The sequence below is a fragment of the Colobus angolensis genome, unplaced genomic scaffold (genome assembly GCF_000951035.1).
Source record: "Colobus angolensis palliatus isolate OR3802 unplaced genomic scaffold, Cang.pa_1.0 Scaffold132, whole genome shotgun sequence".
Taxonomy (NCBI): Eukaryota; Metazoa; Chordata; class Mammalia; order Primates; family Cercopithecidae; genus Colobus; species Colobus angolensis.
In genome coordinates this window covers 1,694,631-1,711,590 of record NW_012114400.1, presented here as the reverse complement: position 1 = coordinate 1,711,590, position 16,960 = coordinate 1,694,631, and the positions used below count along the sequence as shown (strand labels likewise).

Below are 16,960 nucleotides of genomic sequence, written 5' to 3'. Positions count from 1 at the left end.
AAGCCAGAGATTATTATCAGAACTTCTTGTGGTTTTTGACGTTGGACATCTCTTTATTCTCTTCCTTTGGTTACTATTACCCTTTGCTTTCCCTGTTCACAGGCCACCTACAGTGACTTCAATGAATTTTCTACCACCAAACAATCCATAAAAGTTCATGCATTTAACTGTTTGCCTCCCCCACCATGCCTTATTAAATACATAGGTTGGGATAAAGCCTTTCCTGAGGATGACAAAAGGGAATATGGTAACGAAGATAATAATGGTTCTATCTACCAAAGTGATTAGAAATGGAAAACACAATTATATTATTTCCTTGACTGTGGTTCAGTGGCTGTCTTCCATCTACAAGATATGAGATAAAAACCAATCTTTCCCATGATACAAAATCATCCACTGTCTAGAGACCCTGGCTTTCTCTCCCAACTTGCTTTCCTACAGATTCTCTACCCATCTTGACTCTAGTCATACTGACAACCTATGTGCTCATGTACCTTCCTTCCATGCAATTTTACAACTTCGTGCCATTACACACACTGGCCCTCTACCCTAGCTGGACAGCACTTCTAGTCCTCTCCTGACATGTCCTTCGAGATGAGGCTTTAGAACCACCACGTTAGTGAGCCCTTCTTTAATTCACCCGCAGATTTGTACTAACATCACACCCAACTCTTAGGACTCTGATATTTACTTCACTATAGTACAATCATATTTTTGTACTTACTAGTCTGCCTCCCTGGGAACTTCCTGAGGCTAACAATCATCTTACTCATCTCTAAATCCCTAGTACCTAGAAAAATAATAGGTACCTTTAATAGATGTTTGATAAATGAACTCCTACTTTACAGTCTTGTAAGAATTAAATGTGATGCTGTTTTTAAAAGTAGATCATAAACCATAAATCTTTAGGACATTAATTTTCAATGAGGGGGAGGTTTGCAATTTGAGAGGGGTCTGTATCAAAGAACTATAAAACCTAAGAAACAAAAGAAGTTATTTTTTTCTTTAGAAAGCATAACAGAATTACTAAATCCAGAAAATACAATTATTTTCCTTGTAAAGTACACTCATTATTTTAGGAAAACAATTATCTATTGAGGAATTAGTGGGTAAAACATAAAAACAAACAGGGTATTAAGATGATTATCTGCTGTCAATAATATGCTGAAGATAATATACACAAGATAAGGATAATATTTACTTGCTGTTTCTGTGTCTAAATGACTTTAAGCCTGATAATACTGCTATCAGAGAACAGTTTTTAAAGAGTCTAAATTCCAATAACTGGAAAGTGGTTATGCAAAAACTGCTTCTTCTGCAACTTAATATTCTTGCTATGTACCTCCTTTGGTTTGTGTAGTAATTCTACATAGAGACCAAAAGAAACTACACGACACACTGCAGAGATTTCTCATACTATTCCTTAGATACATAGCACAACGGGAAAACCAGGCAATAACACAATGATGATCACTGAACATACTGGCAACTTCAAGTTCCTTTCTTTCATTCTACTCTAGAGAAATGGTTATAACACAAGAAGAAAAACTGGAGGTTTTTCCTTTAAGAAAGCAGTGAAAACAAACTCAATTCAAACTCAATTCTTGCCCTCTTGGGGCCCCTCCCAGTTCACTTAACCTAAAAATACTCATCCCCAAGCTCTTCTGGCCTCCTTAGTTATAATTCCTCCATTTTTCATAAGAAATAGCTTACCATTGCAATCCACACTTTTTTTTTTTTTTTTTTTTTTGAGATGGAGTCTTGCTCTGTCACCCAGGCTGGAGTGCAGTGGCGTAATCTCGGCTCACTGCAAGCGCCACCTCCCAGGTTCACGCCATTCTTCTGCCTCAATCTCCCAAGTAGCTGGGACTACAGGCGCCTGCCACCGCACCTGGCTAATTTTTTGTATTTTTAGTAAAGATGGGTTTCACTGTGTTAGCCAGGATGGTCTCAATCTCCTGACCTTGTAATGTGCCCACCTCGGCCTCCCAAAGTGCTGGGATTACAGGCGTGAGCCACTGGGCCTGGCCACAGTCCACAGTCTTAATACCCAAAAGCAGGTAAGCTTACCCATCCCTGTTTATCAGTGGCCTCTACATATCAGAATTTCTGAAGTTCTAAAGTTCCGAGGTTCCATAGTTCTAAAAGTTCTCTTGAAGATAAGTAACTTTATTTGCCATAGAAACAAAATTATAGAGATTAGGTTCTCAAAGTAGCCCATAAATGCCAATTACATTACATAATTTTAAAGCAAAATAGATGTGCCAAGCTTTCTAGCCTAGATCCCTGCTCACGTAGCTCCCTCTGCCTAAAACATCCCTGCTTCTCCCATTCTACCTCACTTCACCTTCACCTTCACCTGAGTAACTTCTACTCATTCTTTAGGTCTGTTTAAATGTTACTCCCTCTAGCGTCCAGTAAATCTTTTTTTTTTTTTGAGACAAAGTCTCTTTCTGTCATCTAGGTTGGAGTGCAGTTGCACGATCGGCTCACCATAACCTCGAACTCCTGGGCTCAAGTGATCCTCCCACCTCAGTCACCTGAATAACTGGGACCACAGACTCACACCACCACACCCAGGTAATTTTTATTTTTTTGTAGAGACCCGACTCGGTATGTTGCCCAGGCTGGTCTTGAATTCCCGGCCTCAGACAATCTGCCTGCCTGGGCCTCCCGAAACACTGGAATTACAGGCGTGAGCCACTGTACCCAGTCCCTTCCAGTATACCTTTCTAAACGAATTCTTTCATGATGTACTAAAGCTATATTAATCCCCTGCTGTGTATTCTCTTAAGTAATAGGTATTTTACTTATCATATTTAAGGAAATTGCTTGTGTCTCTCTTCACTTGAATCAGTCCCTGGAAACAGACTGCGTTATCTCTTACAAGCTATTTTATTGCAGGACCTGGTACATGGTGACACTGAAAAAAATAATCTGTTTAAAGACTATTCAGGATATTGTCCCCTGAGTGTTCTCCAGCATACAATGCTTTTTTCAAAGGACTATCTGTAACTGCTTCTCACCACATTTTTACACAATCCCTTCTATTATGAATCCTTGATACCTGCCAAAATATCTATCTAAAAAAGTTGGAATTAAAGAGAGTAAAATAAAGGAACCAACATATATCTTCATGAATAAATTTGAATCAGCCACCTATGATTATCATCAGTAATAGAAACAACTAATAAGGCCATGTGCAGTGGCTCACGTCTGTAATCCCTGCACTTTGGGAGGCTGAGCAGGGGTGAACCGCTTCAGCCCAGGAGTTCAAGACCAGCCTAAGCAACATGGTGAAACCTCATCTCTACAAAAAACACCAAAGTTAGCCCAGTGTGGTGATATGTGCCTATCGTCCCAGCTACTAGGGAGGCTGAGGCAGGAGGATTGCTTGAACCCAGGAGGTCAACGCTGCAGTAAGCCAGGATCGTGCCACTGCACTCCAGCTTGGGCAACAGAGTGAGACCCTGTCTAAAAAAAAAAAAACAAAAAAAGAAAAAATATAGAAATATAGAAAAAACTTAACTATATTAATAAACTCTCAGTTAAAACCTATATTCTTCATTTTTTACCACCTTACCTGGGTTAGGTTTTCACTAGAATGTGAATCATTACTTTCTTGATGGTCATAATGACGTTTTCGTTTCCACTCATGAACAGTCTGCTTATATGTGAAATCTGAATGTAAATGTTCAGTTTTCTGCCTAGTTACATTTAATGAAACCTGGGAGCTTTCCAGGTATTCTTTTTCTTCCTGCTTAGTCTTCAACTTGTTAGAATCTAAATTGAAGACATTTTCCTCTACAAGTTTCTGGAGGGTGTCATGAGATTTTATAGGGATTTTGAAACTGATCTTCTGTCTTCTAGATTCCAAGGGTTTCTTCATTATCTTGTTGGAGTTATAATCCTGAGAAAATTGATTTCTCTTCCATTTCTCTAAGACACATTTTTCAGAATTGTCTCTAAATTTATTGTTTCTTTCTTTCTTGAGTTCTTTCATCTTCTCTCTCTGAACAAGTAAATGAGACCATTTATTTTCACTTGCCTGGCCTTCGGCTTTAAGTTTCACATCACTGGCAATCTTAGGACTACTAAGGCTTTTAATTCCATGGTCAAGCTTGCTCCTAGCATTTGTCAATTTGATATCTTTATGTTTAAAGTCTACACATTTATGTATGTCTTTGTTAGTTCCATCTGAAGAAGGACTCTGTGAAATAATTTGATTATCATTTGAATATGATGCTTCTTGGAGTTTAACAGGTCTTTGGGATGAAGAATTGATTTTTGGTCTCCTTCTGAGAGTGTCAATTTCTACACTCAATCTGTAAAGCAGCACAGAAACCTAGGTTACATTATAATTATACATCATGTTACACACTATCATTTTAGTTAGAATAACAGAATTGGGCTGACATTAAGCTTCATAAAAAGTAAGAAATAGCTACATTAAGAATGAAGTGGAAAGGATTACTCACTTAATGGTGTTAGAATAATTAGTTTGCTATTTGCAAAAAAAAATTACAACTTTAAATAGTACCAAACAACATAAATTCCAAATGGATTAAATATTTAAGTGTAAAATAATTATTATTATCATAATAATTTTGTATTTCATATTAAACCCTTAAAAACCAGTGAGTAAAAACAGAATGTATGTTTGATTTCTTTTTTTTTTTTTTTGAGACAGGTTCTCACTCTGCTGCCTAGGCTAGAGTGCAGTGATGCAAACATGGCTCACTGCAGCTTCAACCTCCCAGGCTCAGGCAATCCTCCTACCTCCCAGACTACCATGTAACTGGGACTACAGGAGCATGCCACCATGCCTAGCTAATTTTGTAATTTTTTTGTAGCGACAAAGTTTTGCTATGTTGCCCAGGCTGGTCTCGAACTCCTGGGCCCAAGAGATCCACTTGCCTTGGCCTCCCAAGGCGCTGGGATTACAGGTGTGAGCCACTGTACCCCGGCCTATCCGATTTCTCTTTTTCTTTTTTTGAGACAGCATCTCACTTTGTCACCCAGGCTGGAGTGCAGTGGCGCGATCTCGGCTCACTCCAAACTCAACATACCAGGCTCAAGAGATCCTCCCGCCTCAGCCCCTTGAGTAGGTGGGACTGTACAGGTGTACACTACCACATCTGGCTAATTTTTGGTTTTTTTTTTTTAATGTAGAGACAGGGTTTTGCCATGTTGCCCAGGCTGGTCAAACTCCTGGGCTCAAGCGATCTGCCCAGCTTAGCCTCCCCAGTGTGCTGAGGCTACAGGCATGAGCCACTACGCCCAGCCTGATTTCTTAATAGAGAACTTCCCAAACTTAAAAACAGTGGGAGAAATAACAAAGGAAAACACTGATAATATGTGACTATTTACTTTAAAACCTTAGCATATTAAAAATTAATAAAAATGTTAACAACTAGGAAATGGTATTTGTTAGATGTACTAACTTCTAGCAAAATAATATGTTAATAAGCTTAGTAGCCTTAGTAAATAAAAAGTTTGTCAAAAACTACTAAGATTCTAGAATAGGGCATAAACAGAAAATTAATAAAAGAAAATGGCTAATAAACATTTTTAAAAAGTTTGACTTCTCTAATAATCACAGACATGCTAATAATAACAATAACATACCATTTTCTTCTTCTTTTTTTTTTTTTTTTTTTTTCAGACAGCGTCTCACTTTGTCGCCAGGCTGGGTGCAGTGGTGCAATCTTGGCTTACCGCAACCTCTGCCTCCCAGGCTCAAGCGATTCCACTGCCTCAGCCTCCCAAGTAGCTGGGACTACAGGCACACACCATCACGCCCGGCTAGTTTTTTGTATTTTAGTAGAGACGGGGTTTCACCATGTTGTCCAGGATGGTCTCGATCTGACCTCGTGATCTGCCTACCTCGGCCTCCCAAAGTGCTTGGATTGGGTGTGAGCCACCACAGCTGGCCCATACCATTTTCTTCTATCAAATTAGCAAAGATTTTATAATAACATCAAATACTGACAAGGGGTTGTAAAATGAACACTCTCACATGTTGCTGGTAGAAATGTAAAACAACATAACAGTCCCACAAAGAAATCTGAATATAAACTAAAAATTCCAAAAATGGTCATTTTTTTACGTCTGAAATTCCCATTTTAGAAACCTATACCAAGGTGAAAAAAATCAGAAATGAAAAAAATATTCAGGATTACTTATAACAGCAAAACAATCAGGTACAAAGTAACTGCTAAAATTTTGGAAATGACTTTAAAAAGTGATATATTCATATGATGGAATACTATAGTTTTTTTAAAAGGATGTTTATGAAAAGTCTTCTGTGACATAAAACATATTGAAAATCAAAAACAAGCAGGATACAAATCTGTACATATAATATGGTCTCAACACCTTAAACAAGCGTAGTAAAAACACTAGAAAGAAAGGTGCTAAAATGTTAGAAACAGCAATAGCTAGAGGTGATAATTTTGTTTTCCTGCTTAATAAAAGTAGATATTACTTTGTAGTCAGAAAAAAAGGGGAAAAATATCAAACACAATCTATTAATTTATATCAGTAAATCTGTGCCTTTTCAGTGCCATCACTCTGGCAGGCACCCAAGAGGCAGTAGAGGACACAGCAGATAAGAGTCTTTACCCTCAATTAGGTTACAGCCCAGTAAGAGTGGTAAGTGACTTCTCAAATAATTAATTATGTAAGAGCAAACCATAAACAGGGTTTTTATAAGAGTTTCACCTGAGTTTCCATCATATATGTACGTATGTCTTTGCTTGTTTGACGGAGTCTCAATCTATCACCCAGGCTGAAGTTCAGTGGTGGCATGCGACTGTAGTCCCAGTTACTTGGGAGGCTGAGGTGGGAGGATCACTTAAGCCCAGGAGTTGAAGGCTGCAGTGAGCCGAGATTGTGCCACTGCACTCCAGCCTGGGCAACAGAGTGAGACCCTGTCTCAAAAAAAAAAAAATGCCCTCTCTGCCTTCACTGCCACCATGGCACCCATGAAAAACCTTGTGGTAAAGGGGCGCCAAAAAAAAAAGAAGCAGGTTCCAAAGTTCACTCTTGATTGCATCCACCCCATGGAAGATGGAATCATGGATGCTGCCAATTTTGAGCAGTTTTTGCAAGAGAGGATCAAAGTGAACAGAAAAGTTAGGAATGTCGGTGGAGGGGTTGTGATCAAAAGGAGCAAGGGCAAGATCACCATGTCTTCCAAGATGCCTCTTCCTAAAAGGTATTTGAAATAAGAAATATTTGAAGAAGAACAATCTACGTGATTAGATGTGCGTAACTGCTAACAGCAAAAAGGGTTATGAATTACGTTACTTCCAAATTAACCAGGACGAACAAGAGGAGGAAGATGAGGATTAAAATTCATTTACGTGGAATATTTTATATGAGTTCTTGAATAAAACTTGGGAACCAAAATGGTGGTTCATCCTTGTATCTCTGCAGTATGGATTGAACAGAAAATTAGAAATCACAGTCAAAGGGCCTCATTTGGGCTGCCACGCACTCATTTGTAACTAGATTTTTTTTTTCTGTTTGAAAATTTCAATTCTCATGGTAATACCAGAATAGAAGGAGATGGTGACTTCAAGGGAACTGACAACCACTGGGCAGGCAGATAAGGGTGTGGAGACGTAGGCTGCAGGTAGTCACTGTTTTATTTTAAAAAGTGTGACTGTCAATTGTCTCTGGTGCTTTTCTCAAAAAAAATGATTCAGGAATACAAGTGGGCTTCTCTCATTACTTTTTTTTTTTTTTTTTTTTTTTGAGGTGGAGTCTCGCTCCGTCGCCTGGACTGGAGTGCAGTGGCCGGATCTCAGCTCACTGCAAGTTCCGCCTCCCGGGTTTACGCCATTCTCCTGCCTCAGCCTCCCGAGTAGCTGGGACTACAGGCACCCGCCACCTCACCCGGCTAGTTTTTGTATTTTTAGTAGAGACGGGGTTTCACCGTGTTAACCAGGATGGTCTCAATCTCCTGACCTTGTGATCCGCCCGTCTCGGCCTCCCAAAGTGCTGGGATTACAGGCTTGAGCCACCGCGCCCGGCTCTCTCATTACTTAAAAGAAAACAGGTGACATCTGTCTAAGATTCCCTGTGGAAAATGACAGTGTCAATAAAATGCAGGTTTCTGGGCCCTTCATCTTATTTTCATTTTTTTATTACAAATTTGTCTTGATGTACACAATTATGTATACTAATCCTTTTCTTCCTAAAGAAAGAAACTGTGCTCCTTCAGCACTGCTGCATAGTCCATCACCCACCATAAAAGGTTTGGAGAGAGACTGAAAAGTCCCAGGTTCTAAATTAAGTAAATATGTACAAGAATGAATTTACACATAATCTGTTTCTACAAGTCTTTGCAACCAACTGTCACTTTGGTTTCCAGCAGAGGGAGCCAGAGGAATAGAGCTTCCAGATGTGGCCTCCTGTGTGGGGCCCAGAGTTAGGGGCCCTTCAGGCTGAGAGCTCTGGAGGCTCTCCTGAATGGGGTGGCACGAAGAAGTGACTGGGAAACCTCCCATGCCAAGGAGACAGGAGGTGCTCAGGAAACAGTTGCTTCATGCTACTTAGGCCATGACTAGATTTAATGTCAGAAATCACTGTACAAATAGTAGTGTACCTCAGTGCATGCAGAGGCTAGAGAACCACCAGAGGGGGCTACCAAAGTTAGGAAGACAGAATTGTTGCAGTGAGTGACTTTGAAAGAGACCCTGATGGCTTGTGGTGCCCTTCAGAAATCTGAACGATAACGCAGAAGTGTCTGCTCTGTTTTAGAATTTACGGTGTATAAAATTCATGTTTTTAAAAGAGCTTGCCTACAGTTAGTTTCCACACCTGAAATTGTTGTGCTCTGAGAAAATTCAATGTTCAAATTCTACCGTGGCTCCAATTTAACATTTAGTGGTTTGTGGATTGAGTTGAACATGCTGAGGCTTTACAATTTCACTTGTGGTAACAGCTCTAGCATTTTCTCTTTCTGTGCAAATTTCTTTGAAGCATAATTGCTTGCATATTTCTTCTCTGCCTTCAGAGAAGACAATTTCTTTTAAACTTCACTGAGGCATCAATAGCTCTTTGGCAATGTTCCTCACCAAGATCATTAACTATAAGTTTGTGCCTTGAGTTTACAGATTTTACTTGTGTGTTGCACTGACGCTCCCATGTAGTAATTTTTAGTTTAGTTGTAAAAAAAATTAATCCTGGGCTGAAAAATAAAAAAAGGAAAAAACAATGTGTGTGTGTAGAGATGGGGTCTCACTACATCACCCAGGCTGGTCTCAAACTCCTGGCCTCAAGTCTTCCTCCCACCTCGGCCTCCCAAAGAGCTGGGAATACAAGTATGACCCACTGTGCCCAGCTTCTTGCATATATATATATATATATATATAATTTTTTTTTATATATATATATAATTTTTTTATATATATATATATCTATTTTTTTTTTTTTTTGAGACGGAGTCTCGCTGTGTCCCCCAGGCTGGAATGCAGTGGCACAATCTCCGCTCACTGCAAGCACCGCCTTCTTGCTTTTATTTTTATTGCTAATACATTTCTACGTATTCAAACCATGGAACAGGAATTACAGTAATGGTGTGCTGTAACTGCCTTTCTCGATGATAAAATTATCTCTAATTTTTCATCTGTATTATGGCTTTCACTATTTGCACACCAATTTCAGAAACTTCTCTAGAGTTGAATTAACAGGGAGATTTCTACAAAACATTTTATATTTTACCCTCTTACGTATCAATATAATATCAAGGGCCAAAAAATGTGCCCTTAAACAAAAGGTAACTAGTTTGAAGTCAAATAGTGTTTTAGAAATTAAAATTTTAAAAAAAGAAGGATATCAGTGTAAAAGGCCTTAAAATAGTTCAAAAAATGTAGCAGGGGATAGTCAACATAACATGAAATTAGTGCAAGAATATACTTCAACAGAGAATAACACAGAAGCAAAGTATCACCAAAAAACAGGAGATGATTCAGAAGAAAAACTGAAGAAAACAGAGAGGCGAGTTGAATTTTTTTGTTTTTGTTTTTTGTTTTTAGCAAACACTAACTGAGACTGTTGGGAGGCAGAACTTCTATTTATAATATTTAATGCTATCTTGTTTTCCCTTAACTTCTTATTTTTGGAGAAACCTTGATCTTACCAAGTTTTATCGCACGTTTATAACTTTGTATACTTATTTACCCCTATTAGCAGCAAGTACTTTCTGCACCAAAATTTCACTGAAATTTTTATCCAAAAAGTGCAGAAATTAAAGAATAATAATTTCCATTATTCTGACCATCATTCCCCAACTTCTCTAGCTATAACCACATACTGGTTAATAAACATGGTTTTAAAGCCATATCAATTCTGTAAGATACATACTCTCTTCATGGGTAATATGTGAAAACAATTTATCCAAAATCTCTAAATCAGCCTCATAATTTACTTCACTATCGTATGCAATGAAGTTATGCATCTTATAATCATGTGCCAAAATCAAATCACTTGAGATAAAAATGTACATTTGAGTGTCATCTACACAATAGTTTTCATAGACTTTTATTTCACCCAGTTCTTTCTTAAATTTATAGTAATATTAAGAGAATTCTATAATCATAATCAGTGATATAGCTAGAGATATTTGCATGCAAAACTGTTCTCTTCAAAGTAAATTTAAAAATTTTTTAATCTGAATATTTAGTCTCATAATTCTAAACCAAAAGAGTAAAATTAAAAAGAAGAAATTTACCTTTTCTGTTCTTGTCTTCTTTTTATATTACAGTACAGAACATCTATATGATCTGACTTCTGAAATTTAAAAAAAAAGGTCTATCACTTAGGAAACATAAAATGTGCACTGGTACATATTTTTTCCCACAGTGTATAATAGTGAATAGGCTGACACAATACTTTTAATTAATCCTTCCAATATTTTGGTGAGACAGATATTATCACTGTGCCCGTTTCACAAAACTCAAACAGAGGTAAGTATCTTCCTTAAAGTCACAGAGCAAGTCCACAGCAGAGCAGTTACCTGAAACTAGATCTGTCTGACTCTCTCTGCGCTACCATCCTGTCTCTCTACGTACTCTGAGGAAACAGGACCAAGCACAAGAAAGATAAGAGAGACACAAAATATAATCCATGTCCTAAAGAGCTTAGAGCTTATGGTTTTACATAAAACAATAAAGACAAGAGAAGTCGAACATGTACAAATAACCTACTACAATGATGTAACTAAGTGTCAAAGCAGAAGAGTCAAAAAGAGCTAAAACAGTTCAAAATATCAACCACCTAAAGAGGAAAGGTACCTAGGAAAACAGGTGGACAAAATAACCATAAATAATAAAGCTTGAGAGATGGGTAAAAGAAGAAGGCATTCTAAGAAACTGAGGATAACTGGTATAAATTCAGCAGAAAGAAAAAAAACAGCCTAGAAAAGAGGGCCTCTTTCAAGGAGGAAGGGAAAACAACAAAAAAAAAAAACTGGATAGTTAAGGTACGAACAAATTTGAGAGAGCAAATTTGAATGGCAAAAAGTGAGTAAAGATTTTCAGCAGAGGAGAAATGGGATGAAATCGGTGTTTTAAGAAGGTTAATACTGCAAAAATAAATAGAAACCTAGCTTAATTATATGAAAACAAGTAAATTCTTAAAACACAATTCTGCATCCCTGGAACTTCCACTACCTTATCTTATACCCACCACAACTACGTAGCTAACCTGGATACGTACATAACTTCAACTTGAATGTGGTAAGTACATTACCACTAACCTATGAATTAGTTTATTGTGTTTAACCTGCGTCACTGTTTCTAATTATTTGTATGACAGTGGAAAGAACTCTGGACTTGGTTCTGTTGCTGTACACAATTATGGGGCCTTGAAAAAGTCACTTAACCTTCTAGATTTCAGTTTCTGAATCTGAAAATGCAAACAATGTATCAGCCTCAGCTACCTCAAAAGGAGACAAATATAACCTTTTGGAGGCTGAGGCAGGCGGATCACTCAAGGTCAGGAGTTTGAGACCATCCTGGCCAACAAGGTAAAACCCTGTCTCTACTAAAAATACAAAAATTAGATAGGCGTGGCAGTGCACGCCTGTAATCCCAGCTACTAAGGAGCCTGAGGCAGGAGAATCGCTTGAACACGGGTGGTAGAAGTTGCAGTGAGCTGAGGTGGCACCACTGCACTCCAGTCCGGGGCAACAGAGCAAGACTCTGTCTCAAAAAAAAAAAAAAAAGACAAATATAACCATATATGTGACAGGATTTAAAAACTGTCTAAATTTATAGCCATGTTGTCTTAATCCCACATGGTAGGGCCTAACAGCACAAGAAATAAAAAACTTGACAAATGGTTTGGTGAGAAGAAAGAAAACAACACTGACTTTCTATTGGCTATGAAAAAGTATAGGAGGAATTTATACCACAAATCCCCTGTCAATTAAAACTTTACTATAAATAACTTTTAGTTAGTTATGGTATCTAAAAACTCACCCGTTTTCTCTTTTCTGATGAAACTGATCTTATAGAAGATGAACTAGTAGAACTTGCTGAGGTTTTTCTCTCTTTCTTGTCCTAAGAATGCCGTAAAGAAAACAAATTTTAAAAAGCACAAAATAAAGCACAGTATACACAGAACTATTTCATTACTAGTATTACGAATCAACATTTACATTCAATAATGAACTTTGGTGGGGAACAATGTTTATGGATACAATAACTTTGGTAAAAGGAAGGGGGATTCAACTAGAAGCCAGAACCCCTAAATGCTCACAAAATAGAGATGAGATAGGATACAGGTGTCAGAGCAGGAAGCCCGCTGACAGCTCAGATAAGGTTGTTGTGAGGTGGCACTGCCATGGTGAGAGTCAGTCTTCTACAACGCAAAACCACACATCCACTTATTTTTCACTGGATTCTGAATTCAACAGACCTAGGACAAACTTGTTTGAAGTACCTACCACATACCAAAGACATTCTAGACAGTGGAGAGAGATGAATGAAAAAATAATAACAGTTCTTCATGAAGGTCAAAATCTAGTACAGGAATTTACAAATAAACAAGTAATATATTTAGTGTGTCAGGTGATGCTATGGAAAAAAATAAAGCAGAGAAAGGAAACAGGAAGGGCTGGGAGTCAGTAAAGCAGAGAAAGGAAACAGGCAGGGCTGGAGTCAGGAGTGGGGAAGATACACCATTTTAAACAGAGTAGTCAAACCCCACTTACGACTTGACATCTGAATGGAGACCTAAATGAAGTGAAGAAACAAACCATTAGAATATTGAGGGAAAGAGTTTTTCAACTCAAAGGGAATGCCAGCAAGGGCAAAGTCCCAGAGGCAGAAACATGCCTGCCTTGTTGTAACAGCAGCAAGGAGGCCATGGAGCAGAAAAGCAAATTATGTCAGGAGAGTGTCGGGGGATGGGATGGGGAGAGGAGGCAGCTTTGTCAACCCTGGTAAGGATTTTGGCTTTTATTCTGGATGAAGTGGAAAAACACTGGAAAGTATTTAGCAGAGGAATAACATGATTGGACTTATATTTTAAGAGGACCACATCAGCTAGTGTGTTGAGAAGACTATAAAGAAGCAAATGCAGAAGCAGGCATGTCATTTTGGAAACCATTATAATAATTTAGGAAAACAAGGTGCTTGGATCATAGACATAACAGTAAAGGAGGCAGTCAGACACTGAACACCAGTATACTTCATTTTATTGTGCCTTGCTTTATTGTACTTCATAGAAAACTGCATTATTTACAAATTGAAGGTTTGTGGCAAGTCCATTAGCACTATTTTTCCAACAGCATGTGCTCACTTCATGTCTCTGTGTCACACTTCAGTAATTCTCATAATATTTCAAATGTTTTCATTGTTGTTATATTGCTATGGGACCTGTGTTCAATGATCTTTAATGTTATTATTATAGTTGCTTTGGGGTGCCACAAACTGCCCATATGAGACGGCAAACTTCACTGATAAATGTTGCGTGTGTTCTGTTTCACCAATCACCCATTCGCCAGTCTCTCTCCCTCTCCTCAGGCTTCCTATTCCCTGAGACACAAGAATATTGAAATTAAGCCTATTAACAACCCAACAATGACCTCTAAGTGTTCAAGTGAAAGGAAGAAGTATAAGTCTCTCACTTTAAATCAAAAGCTAGAACGGATTATGCTGACTGAGGAAGGTATGTCAAAAGCCAACGCAGGCTGAAGGCTAGTCTTGTGCCAAACAATTACACAAGTTATGAATGCAAAGGGAAAGTAAAAGCACTACTCCAGTGAACAAATAAACAATAAGAAAGCAAAACAGCCCTATTACTGATATTGGGCAAGTTTTGAGTGGTTTGGATAGAAAATCAAACCAGCCACAACGTTCCCTTTAGCCAAAGCCTAATCCAGAGCTAGGTCCTAACTCTATTCAACTCTATGAAGGCTGACAGATGTGAGGAAGCTTCAGAAGAAAAGTTGGAAGCTAGCAGAGGTTGGTTCCTGAGGTTTAAGGAATGAAGTAATCTCTGTAACATAAAAGTACAAGGTGAAACAGCAAGTGCTAATGTAGAAGCTACAGCAAGTTATCAAGAAAACCTAGTTGAGATCATTGATGAAAGTGGTTGCTACACTAAACAGATTTTCAACATAGACAGACAGTCTTATATTGAAAGATGATGCCATTTAGGACTTTCATAGCTAGAGAGATGTCAATATCTGGCTTCAATGGACAGGCTGACTCTGGTTAGGGGCTAATGCAATTGGTGACTTTCAGTTGAAGCCAATACTTATCATTCAGAAAATCCTAGGTACCTTAAGAATGATGTTAAATCTGTTCTGCCTGTGTTCTAGAAATGAAACAACAAAGCCTGGATGACAGCACATGTATTTACAGCATGATCTACTGAATACCTTAAGCTCACTGTTGAAACCTACTGTTCAGGAAAAAAAAAAAGATTCCTTTCAAAATATTACTGCTCACTGGTAATGCACCTGGTCACCCAAGAGCTCTGATGGAGATGTACAAAGAGATGAATGTTGTTTTCATGCCTGCTAATGCAACATCTATTCTGCAGTCCATATAGATCAAGGAGTAACTTCAACTTTCACATCTTATTATTTAAAAATTACATTTTGTAAGGCTATATAGCTGCCATAGACAGTGATTCCTCTGATGGATCCAGACAAAGTAAATTGAAAACCTTCTAGAAAGGATTCCCCATTCTAGATGTCATTTAGAACACTCAAGATTCATGGCAGTAGGTCAAAATTGCAACATTAACAGGAGTTTGGAAAAGTCGATTCCAAACCTCATGAATGACTTTGAGCAGATTAAGACTTCAGCGGAGAAAATAACTGCAAGAGAACTAGAATTTGAAGGAGAGGTTGAAAATGTGCCTGAATTGCTACTATCTCATGATAAAACTTTAATGGGGGCCGGGTGAGGACGCTCACGCCTGTAATCCCAGCACTTTGGGAGGCCGAATTGGGCGGATCACAAGGTCAGGAGTTCAAGACCAGCCTGGCCAAAACAGTGAAACCCCATCTCTACTAAAAATATAAAAAAGTTAGCCAGGCATGGTGGCAGGTGCCTGCAGTCCCATCTACTTGGGAGGCTGAGGTAGGAGAATCGCCTGAACCCAGGAGGCAGAGGTTGCAGTGGGCCAAGATCGCACCACTGCACTCCAGCCTGGGCGACACAGTGAGATCTGTTTAAAAAAAAAAAAAAGCTTTAATGGATTAGGAATTGCTTCTTATAAATGAGCAATGAAACTGATTTCTTGAGATTGATTTCTACTCCTGGTGAAGATGCTGTGCACACTGTTGAAACGAGAACAAATGATTAGAATAATATTACATAAACTTAATTGATAAAGCAGTGGTAGGGTTTGAGAGATTAACTCCAATTTTGAAAGTTCTGCTGTGAGTAAAATGTTGTCAAACCAAATTGCACGCTACAGAGAAATCTTTTGTGAAAGGAGAGTCAATGTGGCAAACTTCATCCACAGCACCCCATCCTTCAGTAATCACCACTCTGATCAGTCAGCAGCCATCAACATCAAGGCAAGTCCCTCTAGCAGCAAAGATTATGACTCACTGAAGACTCAAATGATCGTTAGCATTTTTTTAGCAATGAAGTATTTTTTAAATTTATTATTACTACTTTTAGAGATGGGCTCTTGCTCTGTTGCTCAGGCTGATGTGCAGTGGCACGATTCTCAGGCAGGAGGATCCCTTGAGCTTCAAACTCTTGGGCTCAAGGGATCCTCCTGCTTGAGCCTATAGTATTTTTAAATTAACATATGCACTTTTTTTAGACATAATGCCATTGTACACTTAATAGACTACAGCACAGTATAAATGTAATTTTTATACGTACTGGGAAAACAAAAAATTCATGTGACTCACTTTACTGCAATATTTGCTTTACTGCACTGGTCTGGAACTGAACCCAAAATATCTCCAAGGTATGCCTATTACAAAAACAAAGCTCATAGAATTTGCTGATAGGTGCAGGTAGAGCACGATCACAAGGATTTCAGCCTAAGCAACTCAAAGAATGGAATCAGAATTTAGTAAATTGGGAAAACAAAGCCTGGGTACCTGAAAGATTACAGTTTAATAAGATGAGGAGGAACTAGCAAAGGACACTGAGAAGCAGTCACCAATAAGGAGGAAAATCAGGAGAATATGGTACCTCTAAAGCCAGGTGAATTCCGTAGCAAGCAGACTCAGAGAAAAACAAAAAGCTTCATGAAAGTGTTTCGAGGAGAAGGTGTAATCAGCTACATCAAACACTGCTGATATGCCAAGTCAGATGAGGTCTTAAAAATGACCGATGGATTTAGCAATACAGAAACCACTGCTATAGGAGTGATAGAAAGAAAAAGTCTGACTAGAGTAGGTTTAAGAGGGAATGAGGGGTTAATTGCAAACAGCATGCCAGTTAATAACGGCAAATGGAGATGGGAA

General features: G+C 38.4%; 1 protein-coding gene and 1 pseudogene across 2 annotated transcripts in view; one reads left to right on the top strand and one right to left on the bottom strand.

Annotated features, from left to right (window-relative positions):
- The window catches only part of SWT1 (SWT1 RNA endoribonuclease homolog (S. cerevisiae)), a 128,195-nt gene that overhangs the window by 106,144 nt on the left and 5,091 nt on the right, over nt 1-16,960 (bottom strand). For both annotated transcript variants that reach the window (XM_011934176.1, XM_011934177.1), the window contains exons 3-5: nt 12,492-12,572; nt 10,742-10,800; nt 3,584-4,325 (exon numbers count right to left, since the gene is read on the bottom strand). In XM_011934176.1, coding sequence (XP_011789566.1) covers nt 3,584-4,325; nt 10,742-10,800; nt 12,492-12,572 — 882 coding nt within the window. The remainder of the gene's footprint in view (nt 1-3,583; nt 4,326-10,741; nt 10,801-12,491; nt 12,573-16,960) is intronic.
- LOC105506136 lies at nt 6,978-7,356 on the top strand (annotated as a pseudogene).